Here is a 26804-nt window from a genome sequence, read left to right as displayed (position 1 = left end):
CATTGATGTGAAAATTCCCTCCTTCTGGGGCAAGACACACTCCAGCACACTCCCATAAGGATACCAAAGGCAGCCTGACCTTATTATTGTATATAGGCTATAATTAGAGCTACTTGTGTGTTACACTTGAGAATCTATTTTGTAGTGTGTATGCAAGGAGTGGACTATTTTTCATAAACAACCCACTCTTCTATAATTACTACTAAAGTCAACCTGGTCCATGATTTTTGAAGATGGGAGAACGGGCAACAGTGCCCAAAGACCCCCATGTGTTCTACAACTACTCGTACGCTGAAGGAACAGTCTTATTTTGCAACGGTCATGGACTCTATTGCCCTTGTTTTTACTGAACTCAGTTTGTTATAGAGTTTTGTTATGTTTTGTGACCAGGCTCTTTCATCAGTTCATTTATCTGTAACTATATAGAAAAAGATAATTGTAGAGAAGCCAGCATATTAAAACACTGTGCTTTATGTCTAATGCCAGCATACCCAGTGAAGCACATTAGACTATGCAGTATCTTCCTATATTACATTACATTTTGTGCTTAGACTTAACCATCATAAAATGTTTATGCAGGCATATCTCAAAAGTAGAGATTTTTGATATGCTGCTTGGAGATTATAAATGAGGAAGGGCGAGAAGAGCTAGTAGTAAGATGATGATGAGACATATAAGCCCCTTTCTAATTTTAGCAAAAGCTTATTTATGTTTATGTATAAACATAAAAAGCTCCTAGCAAAGAAATCTATTGCTTTTGAAGTAGTGAGAGATGTTGTTAACAGTGCAGAGGCAAAGGCATTAACACTAAAAAAAGACCTCTTTAAAAGCAAGGAAGATACAAATGTTCACCTTTCACCTCCGTGTCACAGTTACAATCAAGTGCTATGCAAGTAGTGGCTGAAAGTGATAGTATCTGATGGCTACTCTGAAATGAACTGATGGTTTTAACTTAATTCTAAGAGGACATCTATGCACATCACAAAACCATAACCACAACTGGTACCTCTGTTTTCTATCTCAGCAAGGAGGACAAGAATTTAGTGAATTACTCTCTCCCCTTTAGAGGTGATCCCATCAGAGCAGAGCAGTTCGGGGAGCCTTCTCCAAAGACAGAAAAAGAGACATTGAACTCAGAAGTGGCTCCTCCAAGTGGAGTTTCAGCCTCACTAGTGTCTAAATCTCTAGCACAGTCAGAGGGAAGCTTAAGATGTAACCCTTTCTGACCCTTCTAAATGTTTCAGATGGAGACAGGAAGGAAAAGGGGAGGTGGCTTTTTCTTTAAAACCTGTTTTCCCCTTGCCTAAAAAAGTCCCCTACAGTTCCAAGTGCCACTTCCGTCATCGCTTCAGATCTCTGGTTCAAGGGGAGCTGGAGGATTGTAATCACAGGACCTTTGTTACCAACCACGAAGACTGCTAGCAGCCTTGGACAATGGGTACTTCTTTTCCAAAATGGCCTATTTTCTTATTGCAGCTCTGCCTGGCTCCTAATAGAACTGCATTCACACTGGAGGATAATTATCCTTTGCTATTTCTGTTAAATAAGCTGATTCTTGAGTTGGCTTTTAAAATCTTAAATAGAACATACGACTTGCCATGCTTATTCAGAGCAATGGCTTACCTAGTCTAATACTGTGATTCCCACAGTAGCCAGAACCAGATGCTCTGGGTAAAGATGCAAGAAATCCGTGAAGCGAGCAATTATAAAATAAACTCCCCATAAGGAAAAAAATTTTTAGCCACTGCAGTTACAGATTGAGTAACATGCCCTGAAGCATGACAGTTTATATCCCTTCCAAACTTCGTTTTGTTTTTAAATCCTTACTATTGTAACTGTGGGTGCTCATTATCCATTTTTTTTAATCCTGCTAAACTCTTGGTCCTTAAAAAATCTTGTGGCAGGGAGTCCCACAGGCTAATGTTGTCATGTAAAAGTATCCTTTTATCAATTTTAAATTTGCTGCCTTTCAGTTTCACTGAATGTCTTCTGTTACCCTTTCTCATAACAACAAGAACAAGAAGTGCCTGGTTTACCTTCTTTATACTGCTCATCATTTAAACCTTTCTTTCCAGGTGAGAGTGTACCATTGATTTCTATAGTGATGTAACAGCTCCCCAGAAGTTCTGAGAAGTTCCTCTTGGGATTGTTCAACTCCTCACTGCCTTCTACTCAGTAATGAGCTTTAATGACACTATCTAGTTACAATATACTCCTTTGTGTTATTTCCACGCAGGCTTTTTATGTTGTTCTGAAGGCTCTGTTTGTCTGCAGAGAAAAATCTATCCATCACTTAACAGCATCCATCCTGCTTTATCGCGGGTATTTTCTAAGCAGAAACACATTGTGAACATTTACTTTTACCCAAGTGAAGAGGGTGAACTACAAAAGGCAAGCAAAGATTTTCAGTGCTTGATTTAGCTTTTGCAAAAACATCCTAGTTAGAACTCTAAAGAGAAATATTGGAATATATTGGACTGGATTGTGTTCTGGGAGGCCTACAGATTACAAAGGAAACATTCAAAACATCATACTTTCCTTGGCAAAAGGAACACAGGTTTAAAAGCGATAATGTAAAAGTAATGCTGGATTTGGTTTTGGTTTAGTATTGCAAAATTTAGGGGTTTTAAATTGTAATTCAAGTTTGGGGAAAAACAATGTTCCCCACTTGTCAGACTTTATTTCACATTTATTTTAGAAACAAGCTCTATTTGGCCTATTTCAAGTTTTGCTTGACGGAAAAGGAAACTATGTTACAAAGCCTAAACTGTTCCCCAGTGTTCTTCAGTCATCCAGCCCCCTTGCTGTTTGTGGGCTCATCCCCATCACACATTGGTGACTGGCAATGGGAGCTCTCCCCGTACAACTGAATGTGGCGGCAATTCTTCTGCACTTTCCAGTAATAAGAGGTGAGGGTTACCATCTTCTAACCTAACTTTAGATGCCAGGGGTTTAGAAAGAGGACCAAATCTCACAAAACTGAGAAACAAGTATTTCCAGTGTAGGCAAAGCACGTACCTTTGTGGGATATAGAACATGTGCTGGGGAGGCGGTTTGTAGAGAACACCATCGTAGACTGGCCACAGACCACTTAAAATTCTGAAAAGAGAACTCTTTCCACAACCATTGGGGCCAGTGATTAAAAGATGCATTCCTTCCTGTACCTAGAATAGTTGTGAAAACGATAAAACAACCACCTTTCAAAATATATCACTTTTACCATGAAGCATATAATGACATCCCACAATGAAACCACCTAAGCATTTAGTTTAAGTAAGTACAAATTGTGAAACTGGCTACAATTCTTATTCAGTCTCTGCTTGAAAAACTGCATTTGCATAGAATCTGTGGATTCAAAGAGCAAAAGCAAAGGAACCAGAAGAAATCATATTTGCTAGCGCCAAAGATACAATTTAGATGGTTTTTTTCTAATTTAGGAAACAATCCAGATGGATATGGTATTACTTACAAAAGGCTATTTTGTGGAGGGGCATGAGTCATTAGCACTGAAACCTTTTTTACCATTTGGGCACTTTGTGTCTTGGATAAAATCTGACTGCAGTTCATTTTAACATGAAGCAAAATTAGACCTTAGTCACACAGAGCTGGGAAAAACATGCCCACATACCATATGTCACTATCTATGATGAATCTTGATTTCAGTATTCCTTGTTCTGCCATCTACAAATCATATTTAGAACCAAATATTCCCCTCAAGTACTTGCATGCACTGACTTCAATTTGAGGAGACTGTAAGGAGTTAAGGACACTCACTACCTTACAAACGTTAACATTCCTATAACTACACTAAACTCCATCACAATCTCATTAACCAGTGTAAGGTAGTTTTTGTATGGGTGAATTAGTCACAGAGGGGTGAACTTGCAAAGCAGTGAATAGGGGCATGTATGGCATGACCTTAAGTGAATGAACTGAAGCTGTGTGAGCAAGGCCCAATGACTTGAAAAATTAACCTCAACATTCCATGTCTGCTTATATAGTGTCACTTTTATGCATTTCTTTTATATATATATACACAAACACACACACACCTTTGTTTATTCACCCTATATACCCCATACTTCGACCCACCCACCCACACAATAGCACTGTTTGTGAATTCTCTCTATAAATATACTAGGTAAAGTGCACAAACATACAGGTATCTCTGCCTGAATATCAGTCCATCATTTTTTAGTGCTAAACAAAATACATTTAAAGTAGCTGGGAATTTTGCCAAATTAAAGGCCCTATTCTGCCAGGTGCTGACTATTTCCTTAAAGGTGCTTTCTCTCTCTGTCTCTCGCACACACCCAGAATACAAATACAGAGGTAACATGAGCAATTAGATGCATAAATGAGGTAGTGGAAGTCCTCATGCAACTTTCCAATGCTTTCACCTATTTCTATATAATTACTGCACTAACATTCAATATTGTGACATATTTTGAAATAATTCAATAAATGAAATGCATTAACAATGTGATGCCAATAGGAATCAATTGCTATTTGCAAAAAATCATTGAAAACGATGTGAGTTTTTACTGAGCAAAGATTGTAGGATTGGGCCTGCAGATTATACTGTCAGCTGTTAGTTACTATTGATCCTTGGAGTGGTCAAGTGAAGTTCCACAACTGTTTGCTCTAATATTGTGGACTTGGAAGATTTTTAAAGCATCCTAAAGGTGTTAAGCACCTCAGTCCCATAGAAATACAATGGGAGTTGGATGCAGAACTCCCTTAAGCAATTTTGAAAATGCAGCTGTACTTTTTAATCTGACAATGACACAAGTCGAACCATTCCTTCTCCTCTCTCTCCATTTTCTTTGAGCAGCATACACTGTACATATCTGCCTCTAGTGAGCCACTATGCCTACCTTTCTTGACTTCCCCTCTTCTCCAAGTATTTAACATAGGGTACATGAACTCTGTGTTGTTTTGTGTTAATGTGATGGCAACAATCAGAAGATTCTTGCATATCATCTTACTTTGAAGTTTAGTCTGGAAACCACCACATCTCCATTTGGGGTAATAATAGGAACATTTTCACAAACAATTCCATGATCAACATCAATAACTTTTCCTACAAATTAAAAAAAAAAGTTAGTAAAACATTCAGGGGGGCAGTGAGATCTATTAGCCCAAGAACAGGGCTAAGAGCCACGAATTTCTGGAGTTTGTATGTACCCTTCATGCTTCGATCACCATTCCAGAGGACATGTGTCCATGCTGATAATGGGTTCTTCTTGATAACGATCCAAAGCAGTGCGGACTGACGCATGTTCATTTTCATCATCTGAGTCAGAGGCCACCAGCAGAAGGTTGATTTTCTTTTTTGGTGGTTTGGATTCTGTAGTTTCCACATCAGAGTGTTGCTCTTTTAAGATTTCTGAAAGCATGTTCCACACCTCATCCCGCTCAGATTTTGGAAGACACTTCTGATTCTTAAACTTTGGGTCGAGTGCTGTAGCTGTCTTTAGAAATCTCACATTGGTACCTTCTTTGCATTTTGTCAAATCTGCAGTGAAAGTGTTCTTAAAATGAACAACATGTGCTGGGTCATCATCCAAGATTGCTATACCATGAAATATATGGCAGAATGTGGGTAAAACAGAGCAGGGGGCATATAATTCTGCCCTAAGGAGTTCAGTCACAAATTTAATTAACACATTTTTTTTTAACGAGCATCATCAGCATGGAAGCATGTCCTCTGGAATGGTGGCGGAAGCATGAAGGGGCATGCAAATGTTTAGAATATCTGGCATGTAAATATCTTGCAATGCCAGCTACAAAAGTGCCATATGAATGCCTGTTCTCACTTTCAGGTGACATTGTAAATAAAAAGTGGTCAGCATTATCTCCTGTAAATGTAAACAAACTTGTTTCTCTTAGTGACTGGCTGAACAAGAAGTAGGACTGAATGGACTTGTAGGCGCTAAAGTTTTACATTGTTTCATTTTTAAAATATGTGTACTAAAAATAATAATATAAAGTGAGCACCATACACTTTGTATTCTGTGTTGTAATTGAAATCAATACATTTGAAAATGTAGAAAAACAACCAAAAATATTTAATAAATTTCAATTGGTATTCTATTGTTTAACAGTGCAATTAAAACTGTGATTAATCACAATTAATTTTTTGAGTTAATCGCATGAGTTAACTGTGATTGACAGCCCTACATATTTTGTTAAGTCTTAAACTAATCCAAATAAAGAAACAATTAAATACAGGATTGTTACAGGTGGATCTGGTAGCACTGCCTATAATTAAGGTTGCCTTACATTTTCCATTATAAGACCCTGTTTTCAGTTGCTTATAACTTTACCAGTCTGTAACTATTTAGGCAAAATTTTCCATGTTGGACATTTTCCTCAGGCTGAATTTTGCAATATTTCAGCTAAAATATTTTAGTGATTTCTGGGAATGAGATTAGGGTTGTTCTTCCCATCTTAAAATAGTTCTTACAACCACTTAGTTGAGAAGCTCTGTTGCTTCCATGCTCTGGAGCAGGGACTTGAAATTTGGCAGACAGGTCACTCTGATGTCAGGGATGTGCCTTATGCCATCTCCATGAAAATTTATCCAAATCCGGCCAAGCTATAAGCCTCTGAAAAAAGTTTGATCATAAAGGCGTGTTAGAGTTTGGCAGCTACATTCTCTGAATATTCCATCTGTTGCCTGCCTCATTTGTCGAAAAAGTTGGAAAATGTGTAGTGAAGGAGGCAGGAGACCAACAGAAGAGAATATATAGTCGTATGGTTAGAGAATTAAAATAAAAAATTCTACTTCATTGCCTCTGCCACGTGATGCTGGACAAGCCACTTGAATCAAAATGATCACCATTGGCCACTGTGTGTTCCTTATTTTCTAGGTGCCTGACGTCAGACAGCTCAGACCCAGGGCCGCCCAGAGGGGGGGCAAGTGGGGCAATTTGCCCCAGGCCCTGCAGGGGCCCCCATGAGAATACAGTATTCTATAGTATTGCAACTTTTTTTTATGGAAGGGGCCCCCGAAATTGCTTTGCCCCAGGCCCCCTGAATCCTCTGGGCGGCCCTGCTCAGACCAGATTTTCAGGAGTGCTCATGACTGCAATAGAAGTCAAAGCTGCACTTTGGACATATAAAGCGTTATAAAAATACTACATAATCTGAAACCCCTAGGCTTCTCAAGTTGGGCACCTATGACATATTTGTCCTTAATTTCTCCATGCCTCAGTTCCCCAGCTAGAATACAGGGATAATAATACCCTCAAGATCAATTCATTAACATTTGTAAAATATGCAGATATCGTGGTGAGAGTTGCATAGGCACCATTAATTCTGGGATTTCCTAATATTTGAGTGATTGACTTTGCGACCTTAAGGCTCTCTTAATGTAAGGGGGTGGGAGGTTGTTTGTTTTGTTTTTTAATGCAATGAGGCATATAAATTGAAAGCACAGCTACAAAAATTAAGTGATGATCCTTTTTTATAATTCTGAATGATAAGATAAGGAACGACTATAGTAAAGTAGTATACTATTGTTATTTGACTAAAGCATTTAAAAGGTTGTATGCAGTGTAGTTGTAGCCATGTCAGTCCCAGGATATTAGACAGACAAGGTAGGTGACAGAATATCTTTTATTGGACCAACTTCTCTCGGTGAAAGAGACAAGCTGAAGAGCAGCTCTGTGTGTCTCGAAAGCTTGTCTCTCTGACCAGCACAAGTTGGTCCAATAACAAATATTACTTCACCCACTTTCTCTGTTTAAAAGGTTGTAATTCTTTCTTGGCCTACATCAGTAAAGTTATGGGCTGTAAATACAGAGGATAATATAACATTATTTGCTGGCACAAGTTGATACTGATGATTTAAGAGGAAATAAGTGGTGTGGGGCAATGTAATAAACTTGTCTTAAAAGACAGTTTAAAATATGGATTTTTCTTTCAGTGGCAAATTGTGACTTTTTGTTGAAAATATGAAAACGGAACAGATTTTGGTTTTCAGTGCCTGAAGTTTTTTAGGCCAAATCCTACTAAAAACACACTTACAGGTATGCACACATGAGTGTACACACACGTGCACAGATATCCATGCACCCCTCCACTGTTATAAATTCCTATGCAGGGATTTCTGAAATTATCAAGGCTGAAAGAAAGGAAGAAAAATGTTATTACAGTGAAACTTCTGATGGGAGGGCCTGAGAAAATATTTTGACTCTGCAACTGTAGTGGAAACAAAGTCTTGGTATGGGCTGCAGAATGGGATGCTATACCACATGGAAACATCAGCAGAGTTCTCATATCCGAACTGCATTCAGTCTTTAAAATAACTAGGTAATCATGCTAAAGACTGTGGGCTAAGTACATTAATTTACCACTATTTGGACTAAAAACCCCTTTTCTCTACTACATTACAAAATGTAGCTATTACAAAATGTTGTTTATTTTATTGGTAATCACACATTGTCATGTCCTACAAGGTCAAGAAATCAGTTAATGCTTACAGTTAATGTTTGTGCCGCCTCAGGGTGTTTATTATGACCCTGTTGAGAAATCTGTGCTGAAGGGCAATAATGTTGTAAGAGAAGGAAGAAAATATTTCACACATAGCAGTTTAACTCCTTCGCCTCTGAATAGCTACATTTTTTCCTGTGGGGGTGGGGAAGGGATTTGGTTGTCAGCAGCAGCTGGGAAGCAGGAAATGGAAGGAGTCCAATGTGGGTAATCAGGAGAAGTAAATAAATGGCAAAAGGCCAATGAGGAGATTGGGAAAGAAACTGGATGGGGTTGGGGGGGGTAGAGACAGAAGGTGAGTAATGGGGCACAGTGAGAATTCAGTCACAGAGGGCACATACACAGACCTCAGGAGGAGGAGACAGAGGGGAAATGACAGAACACAGAGGGTAGGAGTAGCAAGGGGAAAGGCAGGCAGGAGGGTTGGGGCTGATCAGAAACATTTTCAGTGGCAAATTATGACTTTTTGTTGAAAATATGAAAACGGAACAGATTTTGGTTTTCAGTGCCTGAAGTTTTTTGGGCCAAATTCTACTAAAAACATCAAAAATTTTCTCTTTTCAGATGAAAAATTTCAAGTTTCAGTTTTCTAATTAAAACAAAAAAAATGTAAAGGAAAGCAGATTATTTCTGGATGAAAAAATGTCAAAAAAAAACTATTTTCTGTGGAGGTTTTGATGGAAAATTTCCAGCCAGCCCTTGTGAGAGTACATAGGGAAGGAATCTCAGGGTTATCTGCTGGGAGGCATAGAAAACTGCAAAGAAGTGAGTTAGGAATATGTAATGGGAGGGGAGTCGATCCGTGGCAACTTTGAAATAGCAGCAAGGGTTGTGTAAAGAAAGATTTTGTTTAGACCAGTAAAATTGCATAGTAGGCTGAAGAGTTTATAGAGAAAAGTATCAAAATACGAATTACCCACCCTTGATTTCCAAGGGGCCATCAATGTGTAGTTCTGCTTTATCTTCATTCTTGCTGTTGGTTTCAATTTCTTGAACAACGGCAGTTCTTTTGTAAATGCCCCTCTTCACTTCATCGAAGACTGAAAACATGTTGTACACTCGAGCTGTATAGCCTGCTAACTCGGTGACCTGAGAAACAACAAATAATATGTTTAAATTACATAATCTGGAAACTGGAAATTAAATACTTTGTCCAATAATTTATGGATAGCGTTCCCAATCGTTTTGACTCAGTACTACTTAGATTTCATTCTGGATTAAGAATGAAAGGAAATTTTTCCTCACCAATTAATTTTCTTTCTTTGAGATCTTCTCTGACAGTCCCCCCAGATGCACACGTACAGTTCCTAGCTGCCAGCAGATGGTGACATTACGTTAAGGGACAAAGCCTAAGCTGATGTAAATTGGCATAACTCCAACAAAGACCTTGAGAATTTTTATTGATGTCATCACCAGAAAATAAGGAGGCTGCTAGCTCCCATCTGTCAGCTGAATCTCCTAAAGCAGTTCCTATAATAGCAATTTATTGTGCAAAATACACCACACACAATTTTTAGACCTTGGAGCCCTAGCATAAAACTTGATGTTTGAAAAAGTCCTGGAAATTTGCAGAAGACAGTGCTAAACTTGAAGGGAGGAGGCCTGGGCTGGCATAGAAAATATCAAAGAAAGAAAATTTAACACATAAGGAAAATTTTCCTCTCTTCGATTTTCTGTGCCAAGCCAGATGTTTGGCTACCTCCAAAAGCAATGCTGTGCCATACAGTAGGCACTGATTATACCTCATGAAAGCTGCCTTCGGCACTCTCACCAAACGATGAATCAGTTCATGCCTGAACATTACATTTGCTGAACACTACAGGTTAAACAGTGAAGGACATATACCCCAGGTGGCTGCCTTCCCTATCTCCTGTAGTTCTGTATACACCTTCCAGGCCACAATGCATTTAACTTTCTAAAGCCACATACTCTGAATGCTTCTGGGACTTCCTTGCTGGCACTGAAACAACTTTCCCTGACTAGAAACTTCATTCTCTTGGAAGGAATGGATTTGGATGCTGCTCACTTTGTTTTTCTATCTTTCTTCTGTGGCACTCATGCTGCTGTATGAGGCTCTGAACTGCTGAGATTTTTGTGAGATTCCTAACACCCATCATGGGAGAATGTGGAGAGAAGCATGCCAGTGTACCATTCTATTTAATCGCTAGGGCATCTGTGGTGCTAGAATTCATATCTCTAGTCCTGCTGAAATACTTCTCTGCTGTTCTGTTGGACTCTGTGGCAATCTAGTCTGTTTAGGTCTTCTCCTATTGTGACAAATTCTCTCAAAAAACTCACTCCTCTTTTCCACTCTCCCTAGCATATTTAGGATCTGTTTGGCTAGTCTGCTCTGTTGCATACTCTGACTATGGGAATAACAAATAGGATGGCTAAGGGGGGAATGGGGGGCTGATTTCTATATCTGGCTTTCCTTGGTCATATCTTTGCTCCAGGTCAGTTTATTTGAGTGAGAGATGGTGGCTGATCAGTGTACCCACACCAAAACATTCTTCAGCCTGTGGTGAAAGTGCAGAGGAACGAGTCCAGCTGTTCTCCTCTGGATATGACAGACAGACTCGTACATTTGTCAGTGAAAAGTACTACAGGGTCATGGCATACCCCAGGAACTCCCCTCTCTACACACTGGTATCTGTAGTCAGGATTCCATGGGTAGGCTGAGGCCCCAGGGCAACTGAGACTCAAATGAGAGCGGTATCTAAAACTGCACAAAAGGCTCCCTAGCAGACCCTGGCAAAGGTCCCATGAATCCTCCTTTGGATAAAGATCTGCTTGTCTGCCTGGACCTTGGATCCCGTGCAACTGAGGGGGCCTCTGGGGAACAAGGCTGACAGGGTCTTGGGGAAGGTAATTCTCACCTTATCTTGCACTTTTTTATTTTTACCTTGTCATCCTCTAACTCGCAGGGGAGGAATCCTGTGGGGAGAAATCTATTTTGTGTGTGAAAGCCAAGCAGCATGGGCACTTCCTAGTCCTGAAACGATTGTAGCAGTTAGCCATATAGTACTCCACGCTGTCTCTGCCTCTTATAGTAGCCTCATATTGGTGCATAGTTGGAAATCCTCCTAGACCTTTGATGCCTGCTCAAGGACTTTGTCCTTAGTTCAGGCCTTTCTCCACAGCCATTGAAGATACTGATCCTCAGCCTGCTGGAACAGAAACAAATGAGCTCTAGGACCTGGCAAGCCCCTTATCTTGCAGGTGATGACCTCACCAAAAAGTCTCACTGTACTGTCTCCATCTGCTGGCAGAGAGGAATTACACTCAAGCATCTGCAGTAGTATAGAAGACTGAAGGGAAAAGTATTATTCCTAATATAATTGTATGATCACCAGATTCAGAAAACACAAATTCTGATACTGAAAGCTAGAAGAGAGGCAAGAAGAGCAGGACAATGAGTATAAGGGTGCATGTGCATCTAAACAAAATGCTTCTTTCTGTGGTATGCAGAGCACATACTGCATAGCCCCCAGCCCCCAACACAGGTATAAATAGCACCGTAGACAGACAGGCATGACTTAGGCAAGTAAAGTAAAAGGTGTGGGTATATATCGGAGTACAAACCTGACACAGCTCCAATTTGCCTAAGCCATGCCTCCTTGTCTACACAGCTATTTCTAGCAGTATAGTGTTGCGCTGCCTTCCCACTGCCGGAGCCTTTTCCTGTCGCAGGAAAAGATGCAACCGGGGGAAAGCAGAGGGGAAATGTTTTGGCAGATCCTCATTGCTGGAGCCTTTCCCTGCTGTAGGAAAAGACTGCAGCAGGGGGAAAGGTTCCGACAGAGGGGAGCTGCTAGAACCTTTCCCAGCTGCCTCCCACACTGCTGGAGCCTTTCACTGACACATGTAGCAACACACCACAGTGTGAATGCTGTGTGATTTTCACTGTAGCATGTAGCACATGTACCTTACATGCCACCGAAAGTGGTGTGTCATTTAGACATAGCCTTAAACAACAAATAAATTATCCAGTTGTAGTAAAGCATTTGGAGATAGCCAGATCCAAATCTGGTGTTAGAAGACGTCTCTGGTGTAAGGAAGTGTAACTCTAGACAAGTTCCATAAATGCACAAAATTCAAGAACAGCTATTTGTTATTAATTATAAGGTTCTACTCTCAGTCATGTTTTTATAAGGGTATAGGAGTTTATAAGGAGAACTTTGCAAAATCCGTAGTAATGATCAAATGTTTCAACTCCATGAGTAAGCCTAAACTGTCCTGCATTGGTAGTTTTTTGTCTCTAACACTTGTGAAAAGAGTTGTACTGACAGCATTTAAGACTGAAGATCTCCTGCTACCAGTATAGCAGGTACAACGTGGACAATAGCGGGACAGCCTTTCCACATTGTCTCACCAGTGTGCCCTCCATGCTGACCTGCAATGACCACTTCTAAATATGACAATGTAGTTCAGTCTCCAAGCTTATTCAAGGTCTGATCCAACTCCCACTGGGAGACTTTCCAGTGAATTCAGTGGGAGTTGAATCAAGCCCTCAATCCTTGGCCTCTGATAAGATTGCAAACCAGCATTCCAAACAGTGTTCTCTGTTATAGTGATATTTGTGATACTGAATGCTGTACCCTATGAACAAACCTTGGACCAGCATCTCAACTCACATGCTGCAGGAAAGCTTACAGGTGGTAACAGTTTCAAAAGCATGAGCCTGTAGACTTACCCATCAAAACACTGAAAATTTGGATTTACACTGGTGGCCTAGAGACAAAAAATAAAATCACAAAGAGCCAAATATTGCCCATCTTACTAACGAGGTCAGTTCCACTGACTGCTACAGGGCTGGTCATGTAAGAAAAGGGAGTGGGATTTGTACTTTATTACCATAAAATATTAAAGTTCACAGGAAGCATATTACCATTCTATGGAAATCGCCTAAAAGTAACTTAGAATAAAATATGAAGGTGTTCCAATACTACTTCGGCAAAATTTTAAGTATAAAATTAAGATGGAAGCTCAGCTCACTGGTCTTTCACTTCATACTTTCTGAATTAAAGTGTAATTGTGTTACAAGTCAAATCAGTTTGCCGTCTTTCACCTATTATTTAGTGGACATTTTTTCTGTGTCATAAAGCAGCCATGTTTGCAAGGCGCCATGTAAATGTATAGCATTATATAAATGATTTTAATGCTGAATGCTAATAGTAACACCTTAGCATAATTGGTAACCAGGCAGTCTCTCTACATTGTAGGCCAATACTGAAACAGATGAATCAAAAATCTCAGTCTATTAGGAGAACTGCTTGAAAAGTCTGCACAGTATCTGGCTCTAGTCTAGAAAATGCTGTCATGGTTTATGCTCATGGGCCACAAATTATCCCTACATTAAAATACTAGCTGTTCTTAAGTTACTAAGGGATAAATTCTGCAGTCTTCACTCAAAAAAAACTCCCATTGATTTAAAGACTGCAGAATCTGCCCCAATATGATTACAAAAGAAATTAAAAAAAAATCTTACATTTGCAAATTCTGTTTTATTTTCATTTATTTCTCTTTTCAGTGGTTTGAGCATTGGCCTGCTAAACCCAGGGTTGTGAGTTCAATCCTTGAGGGGGCCATTTAGGGATCTGGGGCAAAAATCTGTCTGGGGATTGGTCCTGCTCTGAGCAGGGGGTTGGACTAGATGACCTCCTGAGGTCCCTTCCAGCCCTGATATTCTAGGATTCTATGAAATGACACACAATACCTCTTTGTAAGAAGACATAATCCTTTCAATGGCATCTGCTCCAGAGACCAACAGATTTCGTGAAGTAGTAAAGGCTTCTGTTCGCTCACTAACCATTGCTTGTTTATGGCCATCTTCTAACTCTAAAAGCAAAAAATGTTCTTCTGTTCAAATATTCTTCTGAAAAATATCTCTACAAATTAAATTATGGTTAAAATGTGAGCTATTATTAAAACAGATATTAAGTTAGGAACAGTTTAACTCTATGAAGACAACTTTCTGAAAGGAATCAGAAAGGCAAACAATTAGCATAAAACTTCTAGTAACAAAGAAAAAGTGGGAGTATGAGAAATTCTTCTTCTTACACAAATCATCCTTTTTTCTTTTTAACACCCATTAACCTCTTTTTCTTTTTAATATACCATTACTCAGTCTGAGTTTTACCACAGCTGTAGTGAGTCAAACAGAATTTCAGTTTCATTGGTTTGTTTTTACTAGTACTGCTATTACTCATTTTCAACCTTACTTAATTCTTCACTCCACTTAAAAAGGAACATTCATACTGATGCACATTTGGCAAAATTAGAATATTTTATAAGAATGCAATTAACTGACAGTAAGTTTCTATATTCCTCTTGGTAGTATTAGAGGGATCTGTGTTTGAGTAAGAGCCTTCTTTCTCACAACCCAGTTTCTCTGTCTGTTTGATCCAATAATGAAGTCATAATCCTTTGTTTATAACATTGTAGCCTGTTATCATGAAAATTCTTCCAAATCAAATAAGAGCAAGAAGTGATGTGTTGTGAGAAAATATCCTTAACTGACATAGGCAAAAATGGCGAAACTAGAGAGGGCATGGGAAAAAGAAACACATTTATATTTTAAGTATAATATCTTCACATGACGTGTTTGTTTTTCCCAGAGTAAAATTCATTAAGTATTTCATGCCTGGAGTCCACTTCTGCTACTGTGATATCTCTTGCCATCATCACACCCACAGAAACTGCTATACAGCATGGAGCCAGCCTGTAATTTGCTCCTCCACAAAATCAAGATAATAATGTGGCTGAATTTTTTAAGAATGAATAATGTATAATCCTTAACATTTGCAACTAAGCAAATTAAGACGACAATATATGGGCAGCCAAATGTAAAATTTTAGGTTGCAAGAGGGGTTTGAGGAGGATATTATTAACCAGTCTGTAACATTATACAGACTGGTTAACGGTGGTGCAGATTGGAGCTTCTGTCTTTCTCTGAAGTATGGCTACTACCAGACACTAGACTAGCAGGCTGATCCAGTATGCCAACTCCTACATCAGGAATTATTATTAATATCTTCTGTTAGGTTGGCTCAGTGCTTTTAGTCAAGAAAATCTCTGAGCAGTTTCCTACAGGTGTAACGTGATGGTCATTTTATGTGCTGTTCTATGGCAGGTAATGCTAAAGCAACGTAAGCGAAATTTTCTTACGCAGCGAGCGGTTCTCTCACCTCCATGACAAGGTCAGACTCTGCAGTGTTTGAAAACATAAATCCCATACCAAAACTTGTTGTACCTGTCTGTATCTTCTTTTTGCTTTTGAAGCTCCTGATACCCAAATGCTAGTTTGTTTTAATTTATCAAGCCACCAAAAAAAACAACCACCTGGATAAATACATCCTTGGTATAACTCCACTTACATCAATGAAGATACACCAGAGATAAGTGTAACATTTTGGGCCAAAAATATTATATAGAAAGTTACTGTCATACACGTAAGACCCCAATTTGGCCTCTCTTCGTCTCAAAATTCAATTTCTGAATTATTTAAGAAAACTGTGGCTGTTCAGATTTTTTAGTTTAAGTTATGCCAAGTCAGTAGTGCGTTACCCAGCACACTGGGATATACACATCTGGTACACAATGAGAGTCATGCCTTTCTAAAAAACGACAGAACTTTCCTCAGTCAGGGTGTGATCCTAAAACCCTCGCTCATATAGATAGTCATGTAAATTGTCACATTTACTCCAATGGGAGGACTCGTGTGAATAAGGCTCTGTAAAGAATCCAGTCCTCAGTAATGATGCCAATTCAGTAGTACAAAACTAAAAAAAAAAAAAACATAACTCTTTCTTGGCAGATAACCAAGTTTTACTGATCTAGACAGCATTTTAGATGTCATTGTGGATTTAAAATTGTGTAAATTTGAGGAACTTTAAACTGCTCCAGAACACAATTCTCCATTATTGCATGACTGAAATCAAACCACCAGACCTGCCCAAAATAACTTTTCTTGATCATTTTCTCCAATGTTTTTCACACATAGGCTTTTCCTTCTGTGTTAGAGGAAGTGTCATATTACAATAGACTGGGCCAGTGGTCTCTCTTTAGTCTAGTATCTAATCTCTGTCAGTAGTTTAACTTGTTCCCCACTTATAAAACTTCTTAATCTCATTTGTTTTATGGAAAAAACATATTTATTGTGCCTAATGAAATTAAAATCTCATTGTCATTAATGTTCAATTCCCAGGTAACAAACTACATTCAGGATATTTTGGTCTACTTGTGTTTTTTGTATGATTCCTTTTGCATACTAGCGTACTATAAAACTACTTACAAAACTCATATACTGTAACAGCAAACAGATACCAGAAAAGGTAGCACTAGCTGCGGGAGAGGATGTGCGTGTGTGTGTTTTAAATACATACAAATACCTAATTTTTTTTGGCAACAGTGAAAAGGCTATTGGTGTATTGATGCAATCCCCCCTGTCTGAAGACCATCTATGTGAACAATTTCAGATTGATTTCAGGCACGGTCATAAGTTCTAAACACTAGCTATTCGGTTCCAAACACTTCCTGGATTCTAATGGGTTTATTCATCAATGACAGTTCTAGTTCCCATTCCTTAGATTTTAACCAACTTCATTTGCCTTCCACACTTGATCTGATTGGATACAGTACTATTTCGCCAACTAAACCGCCTTCAGTAATGAGCTGCACTTGTTGGATTTTTAGCATACCTGGTTTACTTCTTACCACTTGATGGGGTCAATTTGTCACCATTAATAATGTATTTCTGATCTTGTCCCTGTTCTTGTAGAATGTCTCAGGGCTCTGTAATAAGTTCTACACTTTAACAATTTGCATGTTCCTCCTGGCAAATACTCTTCAGTATTATGTGACAGGCCTATCACTGACATGGAGAAGACAGATTTATTTTTCTGACCTTCTGCTCTGCCCACATTTTAAAAGTATTTGTCAGAGGTCCATTCCTGGATGTCAGAGAATGTTACTTACTGTAGAGTTGATATGGGTGAAATACTGCTCCTTTCCTCTATACACCTTTATAGAGGCTCTCTCTCTTTGAAGGACACCTAACCTGTTTCTGATTCATGGGTGAAGGGCTAGGGAGGAGACATTTACATTCTGTGATTAAATAATCTCTTTATCAGTTATGGGATTTAGCTGAGCTGCATTTATTTCCATTTTAGCAGAAAGTACATTAAATTGGTTAACCTCATTTCTGTTACCAAAGTACTAAAGCACTGTTATCCTTCACTGGTTGTTCTGTGTAATATGGACCTGTATAAACTCCTTTGTTTAGAATATAATTGCCAAATTCCTTATTAAATTCAGGCAATATGCACAGATTTCACCTGCTCTGAAAACAATCCATTGGTACTTGGATAAATGTACTGGATTTAAAATTGATCTTTTCATATACAAAGCATTACAGAATCTTTGCATGGTGAATCTTATTGATTTTTTAAGACTTCTTATGATTCCAGTCATGTATATGGAGATTTGTTGAGCCAACTTCAAAGTCAGTTTTTCGCTATCCATTTATTTAGCTTAGGTATTTGCTAGGATACTTATCATTATAGGTTTCTAAGCTCTAATATGCAGTATCTACAAATGCTAAACAGGAATTTCTAATCATTGTATTTTTTTTGGTGGATTTCTCTTCTACTGAAGTTAGTATATAATCACAAAGTACAAAGAGTTGCACATGTTTCAAGTACATAAAAGGCTGTTACAAGGAGGAGGGAGAAGAACTGTTCTTAACCTCTGAAGACAGGATAAGAAGCAATGGGCTTAAATTGCAACAAGGATGGTTTACGTTGGACATTACGAAAAACTTCCTGTCAGGGTGGTTAAGCACTGGAATAAATTGGCTAGGGAGGTGTGGAATCTCCATCACTGGAGATTTTTAAGAGCAGATTAGACAAATACCTGTCGGGAATGGTCCAGATAATACTTAGTCCTGCTATGAGTGCAGGGGTCTGGACTAAATGACCTCTTGAGGTCCCTTCCAGTCCTGATTCTATGTAAACTACAAAATGAACAAGCAAACAATTTTTTTTTGCTTTACTACTTCTTAATCTTTCCTCCTGCTTTGCCAAGTTGCATTTTTCCCTGACTTTTTTTTTTAAAAACATTTCAAACAACATTAAAATCAGGGCCTCACTTCGCTCTCATTGCTAGAAGATCTGGACATGATCTTCAAAAGACCTGAATAGTGCTGTCATACAAGCCTATAACCTGAGCTTCACTTCCCTTTCTGTACTCTACTTGAGGAGAGAGATGCTGATTCTTACACAGGTCAACAGTAAGGTGATGAGCAAACGCCACAGAAAAACCACTAGATAGGTAACTAGATGGACAGTATTTGGTAATATAGCAGCAGACATTCTGAGAATTGACACACCTTCCCAACCCTGGTTGGGGCATGAGAGCTACAGCTAAAGTTACAACTTGATGAGACCTCACAGCTTAGGGCCTCCTGTGAAGAGTGGAAAGCGAGCACCTGACATTCTTGATATTGTAAATATAAAAAAAAAGATTTTATTTTAAAGTTTGTGAAACCATCTTCATACATCAAAAAGGGCAGTAAATGGTTAAAGTGATATTTATAAACTGCTTATCCACAATTCACCTTGGCATCTTATTTGAAAAAACTATCCTTTGATTCAGAATATATTGTATCACATTTAAGTTCAAAGATACGTTTTTTGTCACTGATATTTCTTCAAATGGTTTGTTTGTGAAGTTTTACACATGCCAGGAGCTACCCAAGGATGAGGCATGCATGGTGTTTGAATATTATAGCACCACAGCTATAAATGGTATTAAAATGAAATATCTTCTTACGTGACTATTCTTCTACACTAATATTTTTAAAGAAACATTTGAAATTAAATAAAAGTCTTTATTACCGCCATCTGCAAAGCCTGTTGCTGTGATGATAGGTACAGCCACCATAACCAAACCACAGCTACTCCAGACATACTTCATCAGGAATTGCTCTATCATGATGTACCATAAACGTTTGGACAATATGAGGTTCATTTGGTCTGCCAAAGCCTTGTAACTTTTCTGTAGTTGTTTCATTTCCACCTATAGTTAAAAAAATGTAAGTACTTACACAGTATAGTAAATATTAATATACATATGAGTACAATACACACACACGTACATATAATCAAATGACGAGTGTTCGGATTTGAATTCTTCACTATATCTTGCAATCAGTACAGCAAGCTATGTGGTACCTGTTTAGACAAAGGGCCACATTTTCAGTGTAAATCAGCATAGCCCATGGAACTCACTGGGCCGGATTCTGACCAATGCCCTTTTACCCTACTCTGGCAGTTTTATACCCACTTCACACTGCCAGAGCAAAATGCAAGCAAGTGATAAAAGCTGTTCCTTACCATCGAAGTAAAACTAGTTCTATGTGTTTAATTAAGAGGATTTTGAGCACGCTACATCTGTAAGTTGAAACTGCAACTCCAAGAACTAGGCAACATTTGGGGACTCAAGCCTGCAAAATTCCAATTTATTCCAATGCGAATTTTGCTTGAGTAAATCTGCAGAAATGATACCCTGAATTGGTATTTCATATCTTTCAGCAATGTGCCAAGAGGAAGTGCTAATGTACATCAAGGAAATGAGTCAAGAACAGTGACAAATCAATATGACATAATTCAGTCAATTTGAGCCCACACAAAAGTGGGAATAGGAAAAAGTATTGAATTTAATGTTTAATTTAGCTGCAGTTAATGCAATGCTGCAAACAATTTTTGGTGCTCATTGCTACCATAAAAATAAAATGTTTATGTTGTCTTATTAATACTTTTGACTGAGAGGGAAGTGTGAAATTTTACTATTTGCTTTTTCACATTATGTGAAACTTTTTTACAAGCCATTTTAAACACATTACAGTCAAAATTGACAATATAATTTTGAAAATGTCTTCAATATGCTGGTTTTTAAATTATCTATTACTTTTATGTAACTGATAACCTAAATACTGTACTGTATTGCAGCAACTTTAGGACTATAGTGACTACAATTTTACTTAGCTATCTATACAAGACAATGTCAAAGATCGTGTTGCCATCTAAACTATAGCAAAGTTTTCTTCTGGATTACTGTGTGCTACTGATTTTTGCATTTAGAGAAAAAGTATTTCTGTATCATTAAATATTCTTAGTTAATAAAATAGGGGAGAAATAAGAGCCTGGAAAGGTTAAAAGCTAGGGCACCTTTTGGAAATGAGACAGAAGAGGGAAATCAAAGTTTACTAGAGAAATGTGATGCTGCATAGAAGTAGGAATATTTTAAGAGAAAAATAAAATGGGGAATACTCTATACTTCTGTCTCTCTGCATACAATGTGGGAGAGTATATATCAGGAACAGGTTTAGGAATCAGAGGAATTCATATTCCTTACAGAGGACAGGGTGAAGGCACACGACCAGCATTATTACAGTAGATCAACATCTAGAAGTACAGCAACAGTTCTGAACCATCTCAGATTTTAGTCCTTGCCTTTATTTCCATTTTACCTTGTGTCCTCTGTAGAAGGCGATCTCTTCCACATTGGCTATAATCCGCGAATGGACGTATCGCAGATAACCCTTTCTGTGAGCTTCCTCTGCGACCAGCTTGCCAAATTTGGGCGAGCATGCTTTCAGTACTCTTGCCGTGGCATACACCACAAGGCCTGCCAGCAGCGTAGGCCCGATGGGGCTTGCTCCCCTGGACCTGGCAGTCTGGATAAGACTGTAGGATGTCAGCACTACATCCAGGATGGGCTTGGTCAGGTTGGAGTACAGGTGTGCCACCGACTGGGAGAACATCATGATGTCCTCGGTCAGGGACTGGTCAGGGTTCGCCAGCCTCCCATCCATATTGATCACCTTGTAGTATGTCTGATTGGCAAAGTAGGTCTGATAGGCATGATCCACCAGGCGGGTACGGAAGGCTAGGGCCAACTTGCACTCCAGGTACCGTATGGCGCTGTTCACAAAAGTGGCAGGGATTGCAATCATGAGCCACTTGATTAATTTGATGGCAAAGCTCCTGGGCTTCTTCTCCACGATGCTCTTGACGATCTTCCCATCCAGCCCGGCCACGTAGATGGAGAGGAAGGTCCGGGAGACCAGAGCCACCGAGTGGAGGCAAAGCCAGGCCGATTCGGCGCTCACCAGCTTCGGGAAAAGGATCTTACGAAGTTCCAGCAGCTGCCTGAAAAATTCCGCATTCACTGCCGGGGAGGCTCTGCCCCGGATCCGGCTGCAATGCAGCGGCTCCTCGCCCCCTCCAGCCCGGCAGGCAGCCTGCAAGCCCTTTTCGCAGGCTGTCTGCTGCAGGCGCTTGCGGAGGACGGGATAGAGGATTTTCAGCCCATATGCCGCAGCCACCAGGCACGCAGCCCTCTTGGCCGCGCTGGATCTGGTCCACTTCCCTCGCCCGGCTGCGGCACGCAGCAGCTGGCTCATGTCGCACAGCCGCAGGGACCGCCGCGGAGCAGGGATGCTCTGGCGCTGGGTCATGCCCACGAGGAAGCCCGCCTAGGAGGGATGTTCATGGAGCCCGGGCTTGCCCCATGGCTCCTTCCTCGCCGCCCTAGTGTGACAGAGGGGGGCGGCCGCCGGCTTCCACCAGGGGCTGGTTCCCTTCAATGCACCGAGAGCTGCCGCACGCCGTGATCCGCCGCCGCCAACTCCGCCCCCGCCGCCCGCTCATTGGCTGCGCGGAGCTGGGGAACCCACCGAGTCCCTCTGCCCCTTCCCCAGCCCCGCGCGGCGCGCTCGGTCGGTGCTGGCAGGCAGCACCCGGTTCATGCAGCCCTCAGGCTGCTCGAACTCGGACTACGTGTTGGCCTTCGCAGGGGCCACCAATGCGTCGCCAGACACTGCGAGGACCACGCGGGAGGAGCATCAGAGAGGGAGGGGGAAGGGAAAGAGCAGGGCTGCTGATTTTGCAAGTGTATCACTTCTAGATTTACCAACAGAGAGGAACAAAAGGGGAACTGAAGGGGGGAGGGAAGGTGCTTGGGAACTGCCTAAACTCTTGAGTGGGGAAAAGAGGGGGGAAAAAAATCAGGTATAACTCCACTGAATTACCCCCTCTGTAAATAATGTTGCCAACCCTCCAGGATTGGCCTAGAGTCTCCAGGAATTAAAAGCTTACTCTTTAATTAAACATTATGTCCAGTGATTAAATCTCCAGATATACATCCAGCCAAACTTGGCAACCCCAACTGTAAATGAAATCAGAAGCTGGCTGTAGATGAGAGCTCTAGGCATGGCCCCAGCGTTGCAGCTAATTCAGAATGAAATCCCATGGGGGAGAAGGCAGAGAGGAAGAATAGGCCCCATGTGAGGGAACTTAATTAGCTCGAGGTTTGAATTCTAATTCTAGGTAAGCAGTTGGGACAGCGTGGAGGATCAGATGGTTCCCTCTGGGAATATTTTGAAAAATACATGTAAACTGGAAATATTCCTCCTCCCCCCATTTATCCTGTTGCTGCACTACTACATACAATTAATTGTATAGTCAATCATGGGACTCTCGCCCCAAAAGAGATTTGAATTCCTGTTACCTGAATCATCATTAGCACCTAAAACATATCATAAATCCACAAAAAATAATGACAATAGAAACATGTTTCTCTAGCTATATTTCATTTCCCTTATTCCCCCAATCCCTATTATCACATTATTTCAAGGTATATTGCTTAGTAAGAGTATAGTATTTAGGACTCGGAAGGAGAAAATAAAATGTAAAAAAGAGCAGTTGAGCATATTTTACTTTTAAAAAGTTAAGTAATGAAGCCACTATAGCTATAAATGCAATAGTTCTTCCTCCATTTGGTGGCAGAGGTAAATCAGAGTTTTGATAATACATTATTAGAAATAACCATAAGACGAATAGAACTAAGGATCACAAACTTTCATAAGAAATATTCATTAACATAAGGCCACTGAAAGGTGCATGACTCAACTATTCTATAAATCATCTTATGAAGAGTAAAACTAGCTCATATTACTGCTAAAAACAGACTTTTTATGTAACAACATTTAGGAAGCATTTTACTCTGGATGTTTCAGAAATAGTAAACACTATCTTATCTTTGTGAAGTTAGAATTGGAAAAAAAATCTAATCAGGCACCAATCTCTGTAGTGTGAGAGCCCCCCAAACAAACCCAAAACAAGACAAGGTTCAACAGATCAGCTATTTTTCTGCCTCCTTCCCTAACAGGGTTGGAAGAAATGTGTACCCATTGTTGACTGGAAGAGTTGCATAGAACTGATGGAAATGTAAAAACAATGTAGTTAGAATATTTGTAATTCTATATATTGTCAAGGGTGCCTCGTGGCTTGGATGGGTGTCTATCTTTTTACTGTGCAAATCAAAATAAATAAAATAAATTCGAGCTTAGAAAGCAGTTTTGTTGATATATGAGATAGCTGTACTCTGTTCTAACTCTTTCACAGCTGCACTTACCCTATTGCACTAGTTATTATTTTGTCCGTAAAATAACCAGAAAACATACAACTCAAAGATATACAGAAACTGGACATGTTGAGTAAGAAAGTGCCTAGTTCAGACACTGTCCACTTTTTAAATCACAATTTCCATTTGATGATTGCATATTTGTGCACTAGGCATAACGTTATCTTAAAGTTGGTTTGCCAACTTGCTATGTGCCCCTACCCCAACGTTTTTTTTTAATAGGGAAAAAGTTCATAGAGTCCTATTTCACTTCTGCATATCTGCTGACTTTTGGCTGTACCAGAGTCTGAAAAACTGAAGCTTTCAGTCATGCGGGGCCTGTGGGAACATAAATGAAACAAAAATCTCCTGACCATACAGTACTGTAATGAATAAGAGCAATGCATTTTCTTTTTTTTTTCCTCTTTCTTTTGAGAACATGGGAAATGCCTGAACTGCCAATTGAATTACCCACTTTCTTCTATTCTTGCTGCCCTGAGATTTTTGCAGTCACTCTCTATAACATATAAACAAATTACATCTTTTGTGGAATGTAGCTTTAGTTGTTAGAATTTTTGGAGTGCTTGTGACTAGTGATTTTATCCCTTCATAATAAAACTACTCAGGCAACACTGATGAAACAGTACCAAAGCTGTAGTAACATCTAGATCAAGGGTCTCAAACACACAGCTGGCTCATGGAGTTATTTCCTGCGGCCGCCAAGCTCCCCTCACCCACCGCTTCCCCCCTGCCCTGCCCTGTACTGCTTCCCTGCTCCTCTGCCTACTTCCAGGCGCTTAGTGCTTTCCAGGAGGGAGGCGGGAGGAGCAGAGAGCAACACACTCAGGGGAGGAGGTGGAGAAGAGGTGGGGCAGGGGCGGAGATTTGGGGAAGGGGTGGGAAGAGGCGGGGCTTCATGGAAGGGGTGCAGGGGGGGCGGGGTTGTACCTTTATATGAAAAGGTGTCAGTGATGCGGCCCTCAGGCCAATGTACTAGTCCTCATGTGGTCCTCCTGGTGATTTGAGTTTGAGATCCCTGATCTAGATTATTTTTAAGATATAGGATCTACCCAATTTCTAACAACTGATTTTATTTAAAAAACACAAAAAAGAAAGTCCATTGAAATAAATTAGAGTAATTGACACTGGAAAGGGGGCACTGTTGTAATTTCTGTCATGCATACATGGAGATCCAGAGATATGCATAGGTCTGGTCTGTTTTTTTTTTAAAGTAATTTGACTGCTTTTTTATTGATAAAACTGGTTTCAAACAAATACATTAAAAGTCACTTGTATGCACTTTCTGAATGGAAGAACAATCCCAGAGAAGGAAAAATAAGGAGGATATGAATGACTTCTAAAGGCCAAGATGCAAGCAGAACAAAGTATACTGCAGCCATCATGTTGCTCCCTGGAGATCTAATAGATTCTGCTTTTTCCAAACAGTAGAGTTGTGATGAAGGAAGGAATAGAATCATTGCATATGGAAATGGGTTGTATTCAGGTAACATTACATTCTTTGGAACATAAATAGAGGTGATTAATGTTAGGTTAGATAAGTTCTATGAACACAGGAACATTTAGAAACTAGAATGGAGAGTGCATGAGGATGCCAACTGGCTCCTGCATCGCTATAGTGCCCTGCACTACTTGTGGACATTATGCAATACTAGAGCTGGAATATGGGCGACAAGAGAATCATTTAATGATATCATCCAGCCTTCACAACTTTTTAAAATTCTTTTATATCTTTTGAATAATATAAAATGCAAAATCTGAGGCAAAAGCCCACTTACCTGATCGCCTCTAGGCCGGTTCCATGGGATCTTGTGGAGGCTGTAACAGACATGGGGGTGGTGGAGTGTCCCTGTAGAGTGGGAGCTGGCTGGTGTGACATTGGGGGATTTGAAATTAAAATCAAAGGTAAATTTAAAATAGATAGATACTGTATGTCCCATAGTCTTGCTATTTTGTGCTTTCAACATTTAAAATACATTTAATTCATATATGTATATATTTACACACACACACACATTTCAATGGGAGTTGAGTGGCTTAGCCTCTCACACAATTGGTCCTTTAACATCTACTTTAACTAGAGACTTTTCTTCTGCATTTCTACAGTATGCTGATTAGTTGATTATAGCTCTTCATTTTGGATGACTTCTTAGTATTTCTGTTGCCCTTCTGTAAACTAGGTACTGTGATGTTAGGTTGTGCAAATATTTTCTTCTTCTATTTGCAGTAAGAACTACCTAATTTAATATTAGACTTCAATTGTAAATGATTTCTAAGATATGCAGTATATGAGTACATATCATAGCGTCCCTAGTATTTTGTGACCATGCTTTTTTTTATTTCACTCCACATGGTTATATATTATTGTAGGAAAGATCGGCTTTGATCTGAGCCAAATGAAAAAGTGCTTGATCGTGCAAGTCCTTATTCACACAAATACTTCTACTCATGGGAGTAGTTCAATTTAATTTAATGTGACAACTCACATAAGTAGGGACTACGCTTGTAACCAAAGTTTTCAGGATCAGGCCCAATTCCAATCCCCAAGGCCAATGTCAAATTAGGCCTTTTAACCAAGAAACCATTTAAGGACCCTCATATTTACTCTGAAATGTTGTTTCAGCAGCTAATACTTGCTCAATATAACTCCCGCTTTTGGTCTGACCCAGTATGGCCATTCTTATGTTCTTATGTTTAATTGCCTAATGCTTGATGACATGATTGAAACTTCTGGCCAAACAGAGTAAAAAATGTGTGTTAAATTAACACATACAAAAGTTCGGTAGTAATAGACTTCATTTAAAGCCAGCTGTGAGAGTCTT

The 26804-nt window shown here is 39.7% G+C and overlaps 1 protein-coding gene across 1 annotated transcript in view; it reads right to left on the bottom strand.

Moving 5' to 3' along the window:
- Positions 1 to 22079, bottom strand: part of ABCD2 (ATP binding cassette subfamily D member 2) — a 64132-nt gene extending 42053 nt beyond the window's left edge. The window contains exons 1-6 of the mRNA XM_045002165.1: positions 21029 to 22079; positions 19395 to 19575; positions 14216 to 14337; positions 9420 to 9588; positions 4989 to 5083; positions 3019 to 3164 (exon numbers count right to left, since the gene is read on the bottom strand). Of these exons, the coding sequence (XP_044858100.1) occupies positions 3019 to 3164; positions 4989 to 5083; positions 9420 to 9588; positions 14216 to 14337; positions 19395 to 19575; positions 21029 to 22018 (1703 nt within the window). The 5' untranslated portion in view covers positions 22019 to 22079. The remainder of the gene's footprint in view (positions 1 to 3018; positions 3165 to 4988; positions 5084 to 9419; positions 9589 to 14215; positions 14338 to 19394; positions 19576 to 21028) is intronic.
- Between the last annotated feature and the right edge of the window lie 4725 nt (positions 22080 to 26804).

This window comes from Mauremys mutica, chromosome 1 (assembly GCF_020497125.1).
Source record: "Mauremys mutica isolate MM-2020 ecotype Southern chromosome 1, ASM2049712v1, whole genome shotgun sequence".
NCBI lineage: Eukaryota > Metazoa > Chordata > Testudines > Geoemydidae > Mauremys > Mauremys mutica.
The sequence above is the reverse complement of the archived record's forward strand: the minus strand, read 5'-3'. Positions and strand labels throughout refer to the sequence as shown.